Genomic DNA, 13,649 nt, shown 5'->3' with positions numbered 1-13,649 from the left:
TTCAATTCCTCAAACCATGACTAACCTTAAAAAACGGAAATTGAAAACGATAGAGCATTTCTTTTTTAATCAAGACATTCATTTTAAATTGGATTTGGATATGTATTTCTTTGGTTAGAAATGAAAGTATTTTAATTCAGTTCTTAAGGCGTGTGGCTTTTGATATAGGCTAGTAATTAATACATAAATTAATAATTGGCTATGCAACACATTTAATATCTCAAGTAATGGTTAGGCCCAGTAACTTATGGTTAGCTAGTTATTGTATTTTGTTAATGTTTCTTTTTTTATCATACATTTGTGTGTGTTTTTGTCTTGATGAAAAGGAACAAGACGACACTTCCGCCCCAGTAAAATCGAACCATTGAGGATGCTCTAACGCTGCGGAGACTTGTACCCGGTTCGTGGTGGTAAACAACTCCCGTTTTTCACGGGTGAAATTATGGGACGTCATTGTCTTTTTCTTCTCTCGTGCAGTTGCTGAACTTGTTAAGAGGAATGAAGGGTTCTGCTATGGCGTATAAATATCAGGTTTGTAACGTAATATTGACAGCTTGGCTGCTATGTTATATTATTATTTATTTTATGAATTGGGTGCCAGCTATCTGGCTCATACAGTAGATGACCACAAGCCCACCCTTTGGCATTGGCTAGCTGTTAGCGACTAATCATTAGCCGCAGACGGTGGCCAAGCTATCTTGCATTTCCCAGTCAGATGGATTTGCACTGCAGTGTTCTTCTCCATCAGTTGTCTAATGCAACAAGATGGTGTTCTGTTCGACATTAGGGGTTGCAACTGCAAGCTATTCCGAAATCATATTCGATTCTAGATACACTCACTGTACAGCAATTCATTTTAATGTAGCTATTTAGATTATGGATCTTTCTCAGTCTACGTTATGTTAACGCTATGTTAACGCTTTACTTAATAACGTTCGCTATACGACAGAGGATCTCATATCTGTCTGTTTTCCTATCATCAATGTGATCAAGGGTTTGTTACTATAATGGGAGAACATACATATTGTTTTATCTTTAACTTATCTTTCTGTGTTCTATGACAGGAATGACGCAAGGACTATGTCAAGGCTGTTAGCCAACTGCGCAAGTTCATTTTCATTTTGCTCTTCTTGCAAGCACCTGTCAAGTAATAAACCTTGCCTGACAGGAACAGTTCTGGAAGATCAGCAAGCACCTCATCAGCGTGCGCGTGATACGACAAAAAAAAACAAAACATGCGGTGGTGCTGGAAACGTTTTTTTTTCCCAGATAAGCAAGTGTTGGAGCCATAAACCATGTATCCGCGCTTACAACAAGAAGCACTTTGACGCTTGAATGAATTTACATTTTGCGTGGTGACAGTTGCTGTAGAAAGTGAATGGACATTTTGTGATAGACTAAGTAACCCACAACACAATGGCTTCATGTGAGCATGAAGATAAAGCAATTGACCCTTCACAAGCTCTTCAAAAAGCAGATGATTTGTCTGGTCAGTTTGAAGAGCCTAATCCTAGTTTCAAATCGAAAAGTCTACCAGTCTTGAATGACTCAGCCCAACAGAGTCAGACCTTGTTGACCAGCACTATGCATACCTCCACAATGTTGGATAAGAATGCAGAATGTATCCAACTCCCTCAAAGGACCGAATTGTGTCAACCTGAGTCTCCCACCAGGACTCATTTCCAGCCCCCCACGTCAAGAGTGGTGGCACTCAGTAGCTCATTCAACTCAGACGGACAGAAAGCAAGACGCATAATCAACTCAAACTTCCTTGTTTCAAGGCTAAGCCGCATTCGTTTGCCCACCCGGGAATATATGAGTGTGATTCTAAAGGACTCACGCTGTTTTTTGTTCTGTATGTGCTATCTGACATTTATACAGTCGCTAATGGTGTCTGGCTACCTAAGTAGCGTCATCACCACCATAGAGAAACGATACAGCCTGAGAAGCTCCGAGTCTGGACTGCTCGTCAGCTGCTTTGACATAGGGAGCTTAGTGGTCGTCGTCTTCATTAGCTACTTTGGAGGGCGGGGCCAGAGGCCTCGCTGGCTGGCGGTGGGTGGAGTCTTCATTGCTGTGGGGGCGGCCCTATTCTCTTTACCTCACTTCATCTCCCCGCCCTACCAAATCCAGGAAGTGAACTCCTCCAGAGGAAACGAGGGCCTGTGCATGAACAACAATGGGAGTGGGCGGGACTTCCTGGATGTGTCTTCCTGTCCCAGAGACCAGGAAGGCAATGAACACAACCTGTATGTGGCGCTGTTTGTTATTGCCCAAATCCTGGTGGGCATGGGGTCAACGCCCATCTATACCCTCGGACCCACTTACTTGGACGACAACGTCAAGAAGGAGAATGCCTCCTTGTATCTAGGTAGGTACCTGGGTGCAGAGACGTTAAAGCAAATAGCTGTGGCATTTGTTGCATTTGTGTGAGTGCATGTGTGTGTGTGGTGAGTGCATGTGTGTGTGTGGTGAGTGCGTGTGTGTGTGTGGTGAGTGCGTGTGTGTGTGTGGTGAGTGCGTGTGTGTGTGTGGTGAGTACCATGAAGACATTATCTGACTTAATTTGATGCGTGAGCCTCCTTTTGGTGAGATTCCATACATTTAATAAAGGAAGACATGGTTGAGGATGGCCACATGGATGCATTTGTTTTTTTGAAGTTAAATTCCTTGCTGAAAGGCACAGTAGTACTTATCCATCGGAAAACTCACAATTTAACCTTAGACCTCAAACAGTGAACACTCTTCTCTCCCATTCAAAGCTCTCTGTAAAACCTTTTGTCCCAATACCCTGATCAGTACTCTCAACAGGCACTGAGCACGTTATGAAACAGGCTGGTGCCTGCTACAAAGTTTTGTGACAAAACCTTATAGCAGCACAGTGCCCCCTCCCCTCCCAGTCGACCTGCTTTTCCATCAACATTCCTGTTGAAAGCCCGCTGGGCTCACAAATGAAACAGGTCTTTGATCATTGGACAGCACAGTTTAGTTGGCACCATCGGGTACTGTTGTACAATTGTCTGAATGTAAGGGGGCTGGTTGGAAACTAACTGAAGTGGTTAGTAACTTTCAGTATTTAAAGTGGTGATTAGACTTGGAGATACAGCAAGGGCCTCATTAATTAATTAATATTTAATTGTAATAGTAGTCATCAGTATTACAATTACAACATCAAGGGAAACATGGAGAGTAGTCTTCCTGTCTGTGGCAGAGCACTTCCTCCAACAGGCAGTAAAGCTCCCAGTCAGGAGGTATTGAGGATACACCTGTGGAAGGTGGGGAGGCCACCAGTACAGTTCAGTCGACAGTTCACCGGTAGTTTCAAATAGATTAGCTATTTTAGTCCTTATTTAAAGAGACAAACCTTAACGCAAAAAAAGTCACGAGGACTCCCTCGCTTATCTGCTTTCTACAGTCACAGGCCTGGTTTTATCAGTTAGTGGTTCATATTTCTGGGTCTACATTTAGGCCTCTTTTACAAGGTGTTGTTTTACACTCTTTTATTCTCAGATGTGGAATTGAAGAGGTTTTCTGTAACTGATACTTCCATCACAGCTGAGTGTTCATACTGGAACTAAAGCTCGATTTATTGCTGGGGTTTCATCATCAAAGATTCACAGTCTGAAAGAAGAGTGATCAGGAGGAAGGATATTTTGTGGTAACACTGAATGACCTCATATAACCCAAGTTTCATTATCAACATCTGCTTTGTAGAACAGAAAGGGGAAAAAAACAGATGACTCAAGCAGTCCTCCTGACCCATTTGGGGGTTATCAGGGCTTGAGAATTCTGTGCTGTCAAATTGAACACCAATGGTACTAAAACCAAAGCTAGCTAGATAAAGCATCTAGTTACATGGTATAGTGATATGTACAAGAGGCTTTGTTGAGCATGTCCTGTAATTAGCAATTGCGAAATTCTGCCCAGACAAAACATTCTAGCAAATGATGAGCTGGCTTTTCGGAGTACTTCTGTGTGTAGTTGTGTGTGTGTGTGTGTGTGTGTGTGTCATGCTCATGGATGAGTATGGAGGGATGGTGGGGCAGTAGGTTGGGAAGTTGGAGACAGCTGTGTCAGCAGTTGCCATGACAATGCCGTCATCCCAGAACATGTGATTGTGCCGTCCTGTCCCCCGGCCCGCCACCTCCATCTTCCACTGCAAGGTCGCATGCTGGGCACATATTGATCCGACAGCCAGCCACCATTTTTATGTCAGTGACTGTTATGGATCGCTGCAGTCAATCACCTTTATGGGCATGTATGTTTCTCTCTGCTGATCTGGCCTCATGTACTACTCAAGACCCAAAATATTTGGCTCAAATCAACATCTGTAATTGGGCAATGGCAATGAATAAATCAAATTGTATTAGAAATAGCAAAATCGGTATTTTGCAGTAACCCTATCATAAACCCACACGAGGCAGCGATTAGGAAGGTGTGGAAACAATAGACTCATCATTCTCAATGTACTCATAATTGAAGTGGTTTTCCCTATACTGACTAAACCCTTCTTGTACTTAAAGGGACAGACGTCACACCCATTAAAACAGTCAAACCGTAGCCGTCTCTACTGCTCGGCCTCCCTGGCTCTTGAGAGACCATAGAGCAGCAGTTCTGTGGGGTGTTGGCCCGTGCTTCTTTTAAACTACTCTAATCCTCACCCAGCCACTCAGCCAAATAGTGCTACGGCAACCACAGACAGAGATTCAGGAACCGTATTTCCACTCCCTGGCTGGTCAACAGGAAGATTGTCTGCATCTGCAAGACTCTCCCCCCCCCCCCCCCCCCTCACCCCTTGCTTCCTTCCACCCTCTCCACAGCACACTGCACTGCAGTCAGCCGTCCATGAAAGACGGGAAAAGCCTTTTTCCGGGGGAACGCTGCATCTTTCTGCTCCGTGTGTTAAGACGCTGTGTGGTGTAGAGGGAAGCTGCTGTCTCTCCAGGCAGGCTGGAGCGTCTGCCTGCCTGCCCCTGCTTGCTGACCCCACGCCTTCTGCTGCGTGTCTGGGTAGCATTGCGTAACAAGCACAGCTAAGAGTGTTCTGCCCCATCACTCGGCTAGATAAGGGATTATTTAAGGCTTTGGGGAACTGAGCATAATACACACACAATCGGACCGGGCTCATACTTCCTGAATGTGTCTGTCATTGTTGGGGGAGTGAATCGGTTTACCGTGCGCGTGTTTTGTTTCTGTCGCGGATGTTGTCAGTGTTTGGGATTTCTCTTCTCTCACAGAAAGAACATCATGTTCAGATAGTAGGATGGTCCTTGAAACGTTGCTGGTTCTGTTGGTGTTGTAAATCTAAATAGGATCACACATTGGCCCTATGCAAGATAAACTTGTTATATGAAAAGCGCTGGAAACCTAATAATTAGCTGTAGCTTGGTGTTTACTTTACAAATACTAATGCTATTTGGACTGGTGGCACCTGTTAGGCCTACAATGCATTGCTTTATCTCTGGATTACAGTATTAAACTGTATTAAAAGGCTTAAAGGCATCCCCAGTGATTAGCCTATACTAGCCAATTATATGACCATGCCACATGGTGAAGTCAAAGGAAGGCACACCAGTACTTACCTAATTGAAAAAACAGTAATTACATATGAGTTTGAGGCCTCCCTTCCTGTAAAATGGCACCGTCCGAAGAGGAGGGCCCGGGGGGGCAGATTTGTTAGATTAGAATCCTTAGTAGTCCCTGAGGATATGGATGGTGTCTAACTTGTCCCATTGTGTCTACAGCCATCATGTACGTGATGGGAGCCCTGGGTCCTGCTGCTGGCTACCTGCTGGGCGGAGTCCTCATCGGATTCTACGTGGACCCCAAGACCGCGGTAAACATCGACCAGAGCGACCCGCGCTTCATCGGCAACTGGTGAGCCACAGCGGGAAGCGTCCTCGTGACGGCATCCGGGGAAAGCAGGTGTGTGGTCTTGGGTGTGTGGTCTTGTGGGGTTGGATAATGAGCTGTGTCCCCCTTCCTCCCCCCAGGTGGAGCGGGTTCCTGCTGTGCTCAGTCGCCATGCTGCTGGTCATCTTCCCCATGTTCACCTTCCCCAAGAAGCTGCCCCCCCGCCACAAGAAGAAGAAGAGGAGGAAAAAGATCACCCTGGACGACATGTCGAGCGACGATGACGTCATGCGGGAGAAGAACAACAGCAAGAGCCAGACGGTCACCTCCTCCATGGGCTTTGGCAGGGACATCAAAGGTGAGTAAGCTTGCCTTAAAGGGGTGATGGAATGCAAAACCGAGTTTACCTTGTCGTAGTTGAATAACGACAGTTCGGAGGGTAAAATGGACATGTCGAAATTTGCAAAGGTGTAACAAATCTAGGCTAGTTCATGCCTTTATCTCTAGCAGGGTAGAAGGTGGATTAAAAGTTGAAAGATACTGCATCACCTCTTTCTCTCCTGTCTCTTTCTTGCTGTCCTCTCCCTCTCTTTCCTCCTCTCACTCTCCTCTTTCTTTCTCTCCTCCTTCTCTCTTTCTCACCATCTCTCTTTCTCTCCTCCCTCTGTTTTTCTCTCTCGACTTCCCTCCCTTCCCTCAGACCTCCCGAAGGCAGCGGTCAGAATCTTGAGCAACGTCACCTTCCTGTTCGTCAGCCTGTCGTACACGGCCGAGAGTGCCATCGTCACGGCCTTCATCACCTTCATCCCCAAGTTCATCGAGTCCCAGTTTGGCATCCCCGCCTCTGCCGCCAGCATCTACACAGGTAACACACACAGATACACACATACACACACACACACACACCCTCAACAGTCTTCTTCATAGCTGCCATGTATGGCCTGTCTGTGTCATAGGTTGTCCTTTCATCAGGATTTGGAACGCACCAAGCCACAAACAGGATCAGTCTTAAATAATAAGAGAGGCAAAATCATAATGATAGTCTGCTCTGCACAAATAAGCTACAGAATTGCTTAAGGGAATGTATTTGCCTGATGAGATCAAGGCAAGTGGGTCAGCTTAGTACACACACTGTTTGCATTTGACTTCAATCCCCGTTTCACGTGCTGTACTCACTCACCATCTCACAGAGCACCAGCATCTTCCGAAGGGTGCTTTAAGACAAGCTTGGCACTGATGTGTTGGAACTGAGCCACAGTCATTCGTTATACAAACACCCTGGTTCCTCAAATAAAAGGGGGCACCTGGGAAATGTAGTGAACACAGTGTGGAAAGCTGCTCTTGATTAAAGAAGTATCCATCAGTGTCCTGGTGTGCCATTCACCTGGTAATCCTCTTGATGTATCCTCGTATGTAGGCCGTTGAGTCTCCATGCCTCACCTCTTTTTAATTCTGTTTCAGGGTTCTTGCGTCCTCAAAATGGCTGGGACCAAAGATATCATTGTCAGAACAACGTCATGCGTTGATTGTACAAATGTGATCAGATGATGGATAATTTTTTCAGGAAGGATTTGCTTTTTTTCAAAGTGTCAACGGTGTGCCAGTCAATGCATGCATTTCAAATCTATCCAGATCACCTGAATGAAGTTCCAAGAATCCCTTGGGCACTAAATACCATTTAACTACACAACAATTCCTACATACCCACAATGTTGTTACTATTGCTGTGTAGTTACAAGGTAGTTAATGTAACCTTTGTGTAAATGATTGCCCCTCCTTCAAGTACCCACCACTGTGCCAGCCAGCACCACCACAGACTCTGACTGTCCCTCCCTCCCCTCCTTCCCTCCCCTCCTTCCCTCCCCCCCTCCCTTCCCCCCCCCCTCCCTCCCTCCCTCCCCCCCTCACTTCCCCCCCCCTCCCTCCCTCCCTCCCTCCTCCCCTCCCCTCCCCTCCCCTCCCCTCCCCTCCCTCTGCCTGATCCTCAGGGGTGATCATCGTGCCCAGCGCGGGGGTGGGCATCGTGCTGGGGGGCTACATCATCAAGAAGCTGAAGCTGGGGGCACGGGAGTCGGCCAAGCTGGCCATGATCTGCAGCGGCGTGTCCCTGCTGTGCTTCTCCACCCTGTTCATCGTGGGCTGCGAGAGCATCAACCTGGGGGGCATCAACATCCCGTACACCACCGGGTACGAGACACCCGGCACGTTGATGCTGCATGTGTGTTTGTGTGTGTGTGGGGGGGGGGGGGGGGCTGTGTGATGAGATCATGGGGGAGGTGAGGGACGTTCGGACGTTATGAAAAGGCAGGGAGGGCCCCTGTGGCTGTTGTGTTAACTGTCACCTCAGCACACATCAACAGCCGGTGTCCCCACAGTGGAGGACTCTGACACACACACACGCGCAATGTTACACAGACACATTCACTCCCTCTCTCACGCACGCACACATAGTGGTACACAGACACATTATCTCCCTCACACACACACACACACACATACACACACACACACACACACACACACACACACACACACACACACACAGTTATACACAAACACATTCTCTCTATCTCTCTCTCTCTCTCTCTCTCTCTCTCTCTCTCTCTGACACACACACACACACACACACACACACACACACACACACACACACAGTTATACACAAACACATTCTCTCTCTCTCTCTCTCTCTCTCTCTCTCTCTCTCTCTCTCTCTCTCTCTCAGACACACACACACACACAAAGTTATACACAAACACATTCTCTCCCTCTCTCACACACGGACAGGCACACACACGCACACACAAACCCACGGTGTTATGATCTAGATGAATGCACTTTATTGTTGTGGCCTGATGAATGCTCTGTGTCCACCCCTAAGGCCTTGTGTCTCTGCTCTCACATTCTCTGACGCTGCGAAGCCCTTGTTATGACTGGGTCATCCCACTCACACATCTCCTCTCCCACCGCCAGGGTCACCTTCGGGCTCAAGCACTGGGTTCCAGTCAAGTACATTTAGGACCAAAAGGATTTAACACGCACGCCATGTTTTTATTTAGAAGGCTGTTTTTTTTCTCCGAATGTATTTGAATCCCTGTGTTAAATGAGCCCTAAGGACGATGACAGAAACCCCAGCCTTTAGTGTGGTATCAGTCTATGTTACCCTGCTCAGACAGCAAGATGGTGGCACTGGCCAAGGGAGTGTGCAATTTCATCGACAGTGAGTGAGCCTGTCCTCCGGGTTCTGTTCGCAGAGAGAACAGGGTTGGGGGTTATTTCAGTACAGTGAATGATCTTTTTATCTCCTGCCCTGTTCTTCTGTTGCCCCCCCCCCCCCTTCACCCTGCTAGTGAAATAAGCACTTATCCTATCTCTCTCGCTCTCTCTTTATGTCTCTCTCTGTGGCTCTGCCTACTCTTCCTTTATCTCCCCCCCCCGCACCACTTTTTTTTCACGTTCCTCTGCCTGTCCTCAGGCCCACTCTGACTATGACCCAGCGGAACCTGACGGGAGGCTGCAACGTCAACTGTGGCTGTAAGATCCACGAGTACGCCCCCGTGTGCGGCTCTGACGGCATCACCTACTTCAACCCCTGCCTGGCCGGCTGCAGCAGCGTGGCCACCAACAGCACTGGAGTGAGTCGCCTGCACGGAGCAATGATACCCCGCACGTACTGGGCATCCGGGAAATGGGAAGTATGCGTGTAGGTACAGTACAGTATTGTTCAACTGTGTATGTGTTTGGGGTGTCCCCCACTCTTCAGATCAGGAACTATTCCGACTGCGCCTGCGTCCAGAGCCGGCAGGTGATCACGCCGTCGTCCGGCGGCCAGGGCAACCAGCTGCAGCTGGTCATCGTCAAGACCTACCTGAACGAGAACGGCTACGCCGTGTCGGGGAAGTGCGACCGCACGTGCAGCACGCTCATCCCCTTCCTCATCTTCCTGTTCATCGTCACGCTCATCACCGCCTGCGCCCAGCCGTCGGCCATCATCGTCACCCTCAGGTACCGTGTTGTACCGCAAGCCGCACGCTGTACAGCTCTGGAGGAAAGATAATCGACCACCTCACCTTTTTCTTTCATTTTTCAAAAAGGGTTGAGAAGGACAATTTTGAGTGAGGAACAGATGGGTAAAATTGAAGAGGCCATTGCTCATTTTTACCCTTCTGTTCCTCACTCAAAATTGTCCTTCTCAACCTTTTTTGAAAAATGAAAGAAAAAGGTGCAGTGGTCTCTCTGTTTTTCTCCAGAGCTGTATGTAAGGCTTTGTCTGGTGGAAAAGGGACATCATGCAGCTTTCTTGTGTAGGAAGGACTTGGTTTTGAGTGTGTGTGTGTGTGTTCTGTCATACAGGTCTGTGGCAGAGCAGGAGAGGCCCTTTGCTCTGGGAATGCAGTTTGTTCTACTCAGGACCCTCGGTGGGTAACGAAATGCTTTAGCTTATGATTTGTCACAATTCCATTTCAAACCTTGCACATTTACTCAACGCTAAATCAGACCCCACGGGCTTTCCGCACCGCTAGTGGGTAACGACCTTCTCTCCTGTCTGCCCCTCCCTCCCTCCCACCAGCCTACATCCCCACGCCCATCTACTTCGGCGCGGTGATCGACACCACGTGCATGCTGTGGCAGCAGGACTGCGGCGTGCACGGCTCCTGCTGGGAGTACGACGTCACCTCCTTCCGCTTCGTCTACTTCGGCCTGGCGGCCAGCCTCAAGTTCCTGGGCTTCTTCTTCATCTTCCTCACCTGGTACTCCATCAAGTACAAGGAGGAGCGCGTGGAGCGCTGGCTCAAGCGCCACCTCTCCACCGCCGACACGGTGGGCGACCTGGTGTGCCACGCCGGCGGGCGCAAGGGCCACGCCCGCACGCGCTCCTGCCCCGTCAACATCCCCCGCAGCGAGCCGCACGCCGTGCTCATCCCCCCCGGGGTCCTCAATCGGGGGGTCAGCACTCAGAGCTGCCCGGGGAACGGCCTGAAAGCGATAACGCCGCCCCCGCCCCTGGCCGCCGCCGCGCCCGTGCCGGCCCGCTCGCTGGAACACGTCACAATCCGGGTCTGAGGAGAGGGCGGTGGGGGAAAAGGTGGTCAACTGTGCGCCCGTCAAGACTCGGAAATGTGTGCCTTTTTCTCAGTTTGTCCCTTCTCACGTGTACATGTCCTCCACATACACACACAGAAGCACTTACGTACACACACATAGCCAAGCACTGGACGTCCTGCTTGTTAGAAGTCACCTGAATGGAAACCTCAGACGAGAGTAAGTCCCGCCCCCCTCTCCTTTTGTGTGTGTCTGCTACCTCTTTATCTTTGTTTTGTTTGTTTACATGAAGGAGTGAATGTGGATGTTCCCTTAATCATGCATATCCTCTCTGTTTGAAAGATGTGGAAATGACCTTTTGTATCGATATCGATCGCAATGATGGTATTGAACTGGAAACCGATGGCATGGTGCTATGTGAAAATTGTGACTATCCTTTAATTGCTTGGTGTTTAGTGTTTGATTCATCCAAAAGAACCTAATAGGATAAGGTAACGCGGGGCTTAGCAGCTTGGCTTGCATGAACGAAACACTGTTCCATGCAAGGTTTTGCTTTTCCACAGTAACAGAATTCCACTGAGTATTTTCGCAAAGATACAGCGACACAAGTGTTGCCTTCTCCCAACCTTTTCAATTTGTACTTTGTAGTGTTGCCTCCGACCCCTATGTAATGTGTTATTTACCTGAAAGATTTGACTTTATTTAATACTAGGCTAAGCAAGCATAAAGGTTTTTACATTTGAGTATTTGGCACTACGGTACTTGTTCAGCATAACCAAGCCAAACTATTTGGACAAACTATAGGAATTAAAAATATTCACCTTCCTGTTTGTGCTGTTATAATCAACAACTGTCTAACTGACATCTATCTTGGCTGCTGAGGTTGTACTTGCGTTGCTTTTTTGAACAGAAGTTGTGTAACATTCTCCCACAAGTGTTTTGTATTAACCTGAAGGACATTTAAGGCTATTTAAGGCTATCTGCTTGGACTGCCTGTGAGGTTTTGAACTTCCTCAACAAAGTTGAACTCGAGTGCAACACAAATGGTTAAACAGTGATGTAAAACTATGTGATAAATGCGTATAACATGCAATATTCAAGGAACATTTGCTGCGTCAGTTACTCAATGGTGTTTGAGGACACCTGCTGGTCATATGTGGTATGGATGCGATATTGAAAAGAAAAAGAAGAAACAATTATGTTGCAATGTGGTATTTTCTAAAGTGAGTTTAAAAGGATTTGGTGGATTGACATAGCTTTTTAGGTTCATTATGAGAGTTGTGTTTTGAAGTAAACATTTCTATGTACCTGTGTGCTTTGGGCAAATGAAATAGTGTTGCACACTGAAGGTGTTGAAGCAATGAGCCATCGGCCTCTGCAAAAAATATGGGACGACAGTTCCTCATTAAAAACAGATGTGATAAAAATTATTTGTAGAAAAAAGAAGAAAAAAAAAGCTAATCTAAAGAAAAACCTTGCAAAGATCTGCTGCCAAAAGTACAGATAAACAAATTGATGCATGCAATGACTTTCGTAGTATGGAACAAAAGACACATATTAGAATAGAAATCACTAAACACATTCCATTTCATGTAAATTAAACAGTAAGAAATGAGTGCATTCAATAAAAACCACCAATTAATATTCTATCAATGATTCTAACTAGTGTTAATTCATTTAATGTTAGTATTATACTGTACTACATAATGCCACTAATAATTGCAGTTGAGTTACTTTAATTCGCCACTGTTTAACCTTCATGTCCTTTTGCAAATTGGGTTTGAGCACTGGCATAATGTTCTTCAAAGAACTGAACGAAGGATCTTTTCTGTGGAACAATTTCAAGTGAGGCTACGTCATTTTGGTTTACTTTCTGCCAAATGTTTGACCAAGTTTTCTTGGAAAAATCTCATTCCACTTTCTCTGGAGCGTAAGGACAGTGTTTCACCTCCCTGTCTAGTGCTCATTCTACGTATGTGACATCAATTGAAGACTGAGACTGAAACATGGACTTGACTTTGATTCTATCATTCTGAAAAACTTCTGGTAGATTTGAGTCTTATCTTATTTTTTTCTCTGTATTGTATTTAATTTAAAATGACAGTGTTTAACTGGTAATGCCTCATTATATGGTCATGGTAAGAAGCAAAATGTAGTTTATTTGTGAACACACTGTTTACAAATGCCTTGGATACCTGACTTCTGTCAATAAAAACATGAAATAAAAAGTACAGTTGAGTTTGTTGTTTATGAAATCTGCATTTAAGTGAATTTAACTGCAGATAATTGTTGGAAACATTTACTTAATACAAAACTTAAGAAAGCCAGTCAAGCCCCTTTTACTTAGCATGATTCAAAGCATGATTATATATATATAAATAAATAATGCATGTGCCTTTGGATGAATGAGTATTCATTAGTTGGGACTTGAGGGTTTAGGTTGGCTGAGGGACAGTTCTGTTGGCATATGTGAAGCCCTCTGTGACGTGTTAAAAAGGGCCATACAAATAAATGCTGATTTGATTGAATTAATATTGTGAGCTGAATAGAAGATGTTTCTTCAAATATCTTTAATGTGTTGTGCCACTGGACGACCACAAGGGGATAGAGTAAAAAAAAAAAAAAAGAATACAATCAATCAATACAAGTCATTATTTTCATACTGAACCTTTTTCGTGTAAACAAATAGACTTACAGCTTATACAGGTTGTATATAACAGCCTATACTAAAATAGATAGCACTACTTAGAAAA

At 46.2% G+C, this 13,649-nt stretch overlaps 1 protein-coding gene across 1 annotated transcript; it reads left to right on the top strand.

Moving 5' to 3' along the window:
- The first annotated feature begins 364 nt into the window (after positions 1–364).
- Positions 365–12,378, top strand: slco5a1a (solute carrier organic anion transporter family member 5A1a). The gene is made up of 10 exons (XM_062482253.1): positions 365–531; positions 1,065–2,371; positions 5,745–5,877; positions 5,994–6,211; positions 6,554–6,718; positions 7,842–8,040; positions 9,329–9,488; positions 9,617–9,858; positions 10,207–10,271; positions 10,424–12,378. Exons 2-10 carry the CDS (start codon positions 1,417–1,419, stop codon positions 10,915–10,917), a joined length of 2,631 nt encoding a protein of 876 aa, XP_062338237.1. The 5' UTR covers positions 365–531; positions 1,065–1,416; the 3' UTR covers positions 10,918–12,378.
- The last annotated feature ends 1,271 nt before the right edge of the window (positions 12,379–13,649 follow it).

The sequence above is a fragment of the Osmerus eperlanus genome, chromosome 16 (genome assembly GCF_963692335.1).
Source record: "Osmerus eperlanus chromosome 16, fOsmEpe2.1, whole genome shotgun sequence".
NCBI classification, from domain to species: domain Eukaryota; kingdom Metazoa; phylum Chordata; class Actinopteri; order Osmeriformes; family Osmeridae; genus Osmerus; species Osmerus eperlanus.
Note: the sequence above shows the minus strand (reverse complement) of the source record. Positions and strands in the feature narration are given on the sequence as shown.

What these genes read in the sequence shown, in the direction of transcription:
- slco5a1a (XM_062482253.1), top strand. Translation starts at nt 1,417, where the DNA reads ATGGCTTCATGTGAGCATGAAGATAAAGCAATTGACCCTTCACAAGCT. An exon ending in GAATGCCTCCTTGTATCTAG is followed by an intron (nt 2,372 to 5,744) that starts GTAGGTACCTGG and finishes TTGTGTCTACAG; the next exon opens with CCATCATGTACGTGATGGGA. An exon ending in GCCATCATCGTCACCCTCAG is followed by an intron (nt 9,859 to 10,206) that starts GTACCGTGTTGT and finishes TCTGTCATACAG; the next exon opens with GTCTGTGGCAGAGCAGGAGA.